General features: G+C 48.8%; 1 protein-coding gene across 1 annotated transcript in view; it reads left to right on the forward strand.

Moving 5' to 3' along the window:
• The first annotated feature begins 2035 nt into the window (after nt 1-2035).
• Nucleotides 2036-5292, forward strand: part of LOC104493077 (carbonic anhydrase 6-like) — a 9116-nt gene continuing 5859 nt past the window's right edge. Inside the window, exons 1-2 of the mRNA XM_010135700.1 lie at nt 2036-2057; nt 2931-3113. Coding sequence (XP_010134002.1) covers nt 3092-3113 — 22 coding nt within the window. The 5' untranslated portion in view covers nt 2036-2057; nt 2931-3091. The remainder of the gene's footprint in view (nt 2058-2930; nt 3114-5292) is intronic.

Raw genomic sequence — 5292 nt, forward strand, 5'->3', positions numbered from 1 at the left:
CGTGGTTTTTGGATGTGCTCAGCTCCCACAGCTCCTGCTGATGCCAGGTGAAAGTCACCATTTTTGCGTGTTGCAAAAGCTCCATTAAATATTGATTCGCTGTTGTCTCCAGCTTCCTGGCACCAGTACGTTCCCGAACGGGCTGTATTTCAAACCCTTTGTGCAGACTGAGACAGCTAATCGATAAAGCACAGGCAAGACAAGCAGCTTGTCCCTAAACGCCATCCATTTAAACACTCTTGGTGCGCACACCCCGGCACGGTGACGGGAGGGATGCTTCGATGCAGAGGTGACCTCCTGTTCCTGAGTCTTGTTCACACCCTCATGCGCTGCTGTGTGGAACCCTGGTGTGTAAACAGGTATAAACCCCCAAAATTTCCTCCTCAGCTAATTTTCAAGCCTGTTTACCCAACTGGATACACAAGGATTATGAAGTGCATTGCAGGGCATGTTTGATTTGTTTAGTCCTTACACAGTTCAGTGCAACTGTCAGAATAAATGATTTCTTCAGGGGAGAGAGGGAGAAATACTCATTTGGTTAATCAACTCAGTATTACAGCAGTTCCCAAAGATTAAACGTACACCGCATCAAACAGCAAACCAGCAAAGGGCCCTTGGTGTTAACAATTCTCTTGTAAAGAACAAGGTTGTGAATAACGAACCTGCTTCTGTTCTTCAGCACCGTCTCATCCTACAAACCCGAGTTCACTTGACATCTGTAACTCACCTCCGGCTCTCACTGTTGAAGTGCTGTTATTATGTCCCTTACTGCGGAAAATAATAATTACAAATATTATTGCAAGTGGCAGGGACGTTGCAAACAGAAGTGCGGAGGTTTCACTGGTGCGAGCTTTCTTGCCAAACATTTAATACTGCTGCCTGTCTGCTAAAATCACAACAAAGTTGGACTGCATTTGATGGACGTGAGAATTCCATTCCCGGGGAGATTTCTGCTCCCCTGTTGGTAATGAGTCCTGGGTTTCTGAGTTGGGAGGCGCCGCGGGGCGGAAAGGGCTGTCGGCAGCGGGTCTTCCTATTTCCAAAGGGAATAACATTTCCACGGTAACGGGACACGGAAAGGCAGACAGAAGAGCCGTGGTCTGCTCCCTGATCTGTAGAATGATTTTTCACTGGACCTTGGGCAATTCTTTGCCTGGGACATATTTTTAAGGAAATCAAGTGTCTGAAGGTGTACAGACGTACTGAAATCCACGAGAGCGTTTAGACAGAGGGCCCTAGTTTTTATTTGAATTCCTGTATGTTTTTTAAGAAATCGTTAAGAGTTTCAGTATCTTGTATCGCACTTGTATCTTTCCACTGCCAAAATTTTTTCAGAGCTCTGAATTTTCCAAAGGTTGCAAATCCAAAACTGGATTTTCACTGACTAGGGAGCGTATTTCAAATGCTTTGAAATACGAGGCTTGGGGGTGTGAAGCACTTGTAAACCTGGCCTCAGAAGTCTGTTTTTTGAAGGAGTTAAATGTCTCCCAATTTTGACTTCTAAAGACTGTGAAGGCTCAGCACTTTTGAAAACCAGTCCCCTAAATGCCTTCTGCCTCTGCTCCTTCCTCTGAGTAAGCGGGAAGCAGCTGGCACCTCGGGACAGTGTTTGGAGATCTGTGTCCTTATGAAACGCTGCTTGCAACGAAGCTTTTGTACCCCCTCATCAGAAGGGCAGGGACAGGAAAAGCGGGCAGAGAGCGTGTAGGGGGTCAGATGGTGACTCCGAGGCCATCAGCTTTGCCGTGGGAAGGAAACCTCTTCCACATCAATAAAGTGCCTTTAGTTCTTAAAGCTGACTGTCCAAATAAAATAGCTCTGTGGCATTATTTACTGTTACTGCTTTGGATGGGTGAGGAGGAAGGCGGGATGGGTGCTGGAAAGGCCAGACCTGGACTAAACCGGTACTTACGCTTCTGAGCACTTCTAAAGAAATGCACCCCCCACCCTGGTTCTGCCTGCAGATACAGCGAGAGACATGTGGATCCCGGCTGTCCTGTTCCACTTGCTCCTGGTGCACCCGAGCCGCTCGCACCTAGTGCACTGGACGTACAAAGGTAAATGAGACTGGTTTGGGACTGCTACTGTTTGCTAAAGACGTTCCCATCCTTTTCGTGCTGCAGAAGCAACACCCAGCCTGACCCTCTTTCCATTACCGAAAGATCTCCACTGAGCAGCTAATTTATTCCACTTTATTGATGCTTCTGTGTCTTGAAAGTGATTCTCCTCACTGTCACCCCTTTTTACTCCTTTGTGTGGTTAGGACACATTAACAGAGTTGGCAGACCACTGAGGTTCAAACAATGGGGGGAATCCTTACAATGTGCTAGAATAAAAGCTGCCCTTTGGATGATCCTGGAAGGAAAAGCTTTAAATTCTCCTGCGTATTATTTTATTGTCATATGCCATGCAGCACCGATCACTAAGAACAGCTTATTTATCTGAGCCACCCCAGACCACTCCTAGCCCAGAAAACATACAAAAGGTTCCATTTATTTAAACCATTCCACTCCTATTCTCCCTCGTTAAAAATGGCAAATTTGGTATTTTTTAGGATTAGCTCCTAATCCCAAGCAGAGACATCCCACCACAGCCCTGGTCTTATTCACTCTCGGGTTGGTTGAACCTGATTCCACAGCTCTGGCAGCCGAGACCCCTTTAAATCCCCATTTCTCTATAAACACTGCTTCTTTCAGCGGAGGCTCAGCCTCCAGCGACCCGTAAGCTATTACTGCAATGCAGGTTTCTCATTTTGCAGCAGAGTTGTCCCGCAGACAGAATAATGTGTATTTTCACTCTAGGGAAGGCAGAGCAACCTTTTATTGCTGCAGCTCCTGGTGTTATAACAACTAGACTGACATGCCTTGCTGGCAAATGCGGTGAGTTTGCTGTCGGCCGAGCTAGCAGCAGTTTGCTTCTCCTCCTCGCAGAAGGAGAGCTGGATGAAGAGCACTGGGGAAAGCACTTTGCGGACTGTGCCGGCCAGCACCAATCTCCAATTGACATCCAGAGGAAGAAAGTGAGGTACAACCCCCAGTTGCTGCAGCTGGAGCTGAGTGGTTATGATGGGCCTTTGCAGGGGGATTTCACAATGACCAACAACGGTCACTCTGGTAAGACTGGGGGGACCCTTCTCACTGCCTACCTGGTCAAGAAGTCATTGCTGACAGAGGAGCAGCCTGAAAGAGAAACCAGGGCATATTGCTGAGAGTTCCTTTGGTCCTGCAGCAGCTCGAGCTGTCAGTCAGCACCAGCAGCAATAAGGCACCAGGAAGCAGGTGCTGCCTGTCCCCTGCAGCCCCATTCTGCCCCCTGAGCCATGGCTCCGTGCATGCACGGACCACTGCGCCCGCAGCAGCCAGGGGCCTCCCATGCGCTGTTTCCACCCCAGCGGGTGATGCTGGCAGCCAGCAGTGCAGGGAACAGCACGGCAGCAGCAAAGCAAAGGCCTTGTGGTTTTGAAGAGCAGATGTCTTTAATGGTAAGTCTGTCCTGGAAACCCAACCCTGTTATCCACAGTTCTCCATTAGCATCCTCCAAGGACCAGTTAAGGTTTCTGTGCAGCGGGCTGAGCCCTGCAGAGCGTTCAGTGGGAAAAGGAACAGAGGGCCCCCTCCTGCCGGGACAGCTGGGGGAGGAGTGCCTGAACCTGACAGCTTTCTGCTTCTAAGCTCTGAAGCAGGCTGTGGCGCATCCTCCGGAGGCTTCACCCGGGCAGCGTAGCACGCACAGAGTACATTGGGTTCGGGGTACAAAGGAGGCTGGGTGAGTTCAGGTATGTGTTTCCCCAGCACACGCAGCATATGGGAACAGCTCCTGTGTGTTCACCTCAGCGTGCTGCCATAGTCAGAACGCAATCACAAGCCTTTTGAGGCCAGCAAGAGGTCGAAATGCGGTGAAATGAGCCAGCTTTGCTGCAGCAGTAGGCAGTTTTTTCTTCCCCGGCTGAGCAGATGTCCTGGGAGGGTGTCAAGCTTGTGACAGTGCAGGAACAGACTATTCATTTTAGCTGATTGAAATGCTATTCACAGACAACGCTCTTTTTTTTGAACTCACCTTGCTTTGCTTTGCCATCGCTTCATTCTGCTCTCCTAGTTGTGCTGTTTTCCCTAATCGCACAAGAAAGCTTTCCAGAAACACATATATAACCCAGAGAAACAAAAGGCAGTTACATTTCTGCAATATATTTTTGCTGTTAGACATTAAAAAAGGATAAAAAGCAGCTAGAGCATTAGAGATTGACCCTTTCTTTCAGTGTACCACGGGACTGCAGGACTACAGCAGTGAGTGGTACTTGGGGCATACCGACTCCTCTCTGCATTCAGAAAACGCATCTTTTATCCCTCTGCAATAATAAGAACCAGAAGCGATAGGAACGGAGAACCAGTAGCAGGACTGCATCCGAGGTTTGGTTAGGCGCAGGTCACACAAAGTACAACACAGGAGAATCCCTCCCTTGCAGTCAGCGGTTGCTATTTCAGGCAGGGAAGCTGAAGCACAGCAAGGGTTAAAAGCCTTGCCTCTAGCAGCACTGTCTCGAGGCCTGTAATTCAGAAGGTCCTGGGCTTCCCTGCTGCAGTCTGTGTTTCATTATCTAAATAATTCATCAGCTGGCACTGTTGGGATAGTGCTTTTGGACTACAGATGAGCAACGAGAGAGTTTTCTAATAGCTGCAGTGGGGAGGGAATGAATATTTTTGGGAAAGCGCTTGGATCGTAAAGCTGTTAGCTCCCTAATCCCACACGACAGGCCTTTCATGCTCTCTGTAACAGAGAGAGAGAGAAATACGGTGTGAAAGCAAGGAACTGAAGTGATGAGACACGCTGCCTTCAGAGAACGACTGTTGTGATTGCATTTCTAAAAAACCGTAACTCGTGTTTGTCGCCCACACAAGCTCAACATTTAGTCTGCAGCTCCGTGTCAGCATTGCTACCCTGCCTGCCTACAAAAGCATCCCTGCAGGTGTACCTTCCCATCCTTCTGTTAACATCAAAACAACCATTTTCTGAAGCAGGGCGTTTCAGTAAAGCACAAAGGCAAGTGCCTGTCCTTATTCACAGCTCCTGGGACAGGGTAAGTGGAGCAAGGAAAATATTCCTCTGGGCCACATCAGAAAACATGCAGCAGAGCCAAAGAGGGACAGGAGATGGATTTATCAGCAGGACTCTCCTTACAGGCTCTCAGGAGCTGAAGACCAAGTGTCTCACCTAAGGAACCAGCTACACCTGCACTCAGATTCACGCTGCGTCACCCCAGCTGCTCTTCCACTGCCTGGCAAAACCAGAGCTCAG

Source organism: Buceros rhinoceros, unplaced genomic scaffold (assembly GCF_000710305.1).
Source record: "Buceros rhinoceros silvestris isolate BGI_N320 unplaced genomic scaffold, ASM71030v1 scaffold36134, whole genome shotgun sequence".
In the NCBI taxonomy this organism is placed as follows: Eukaryota; Metazoa; Chordata; class Aves; order Bucerotiformes; family Bucerotidae; genus Buceros; species Buceros rhinoceros.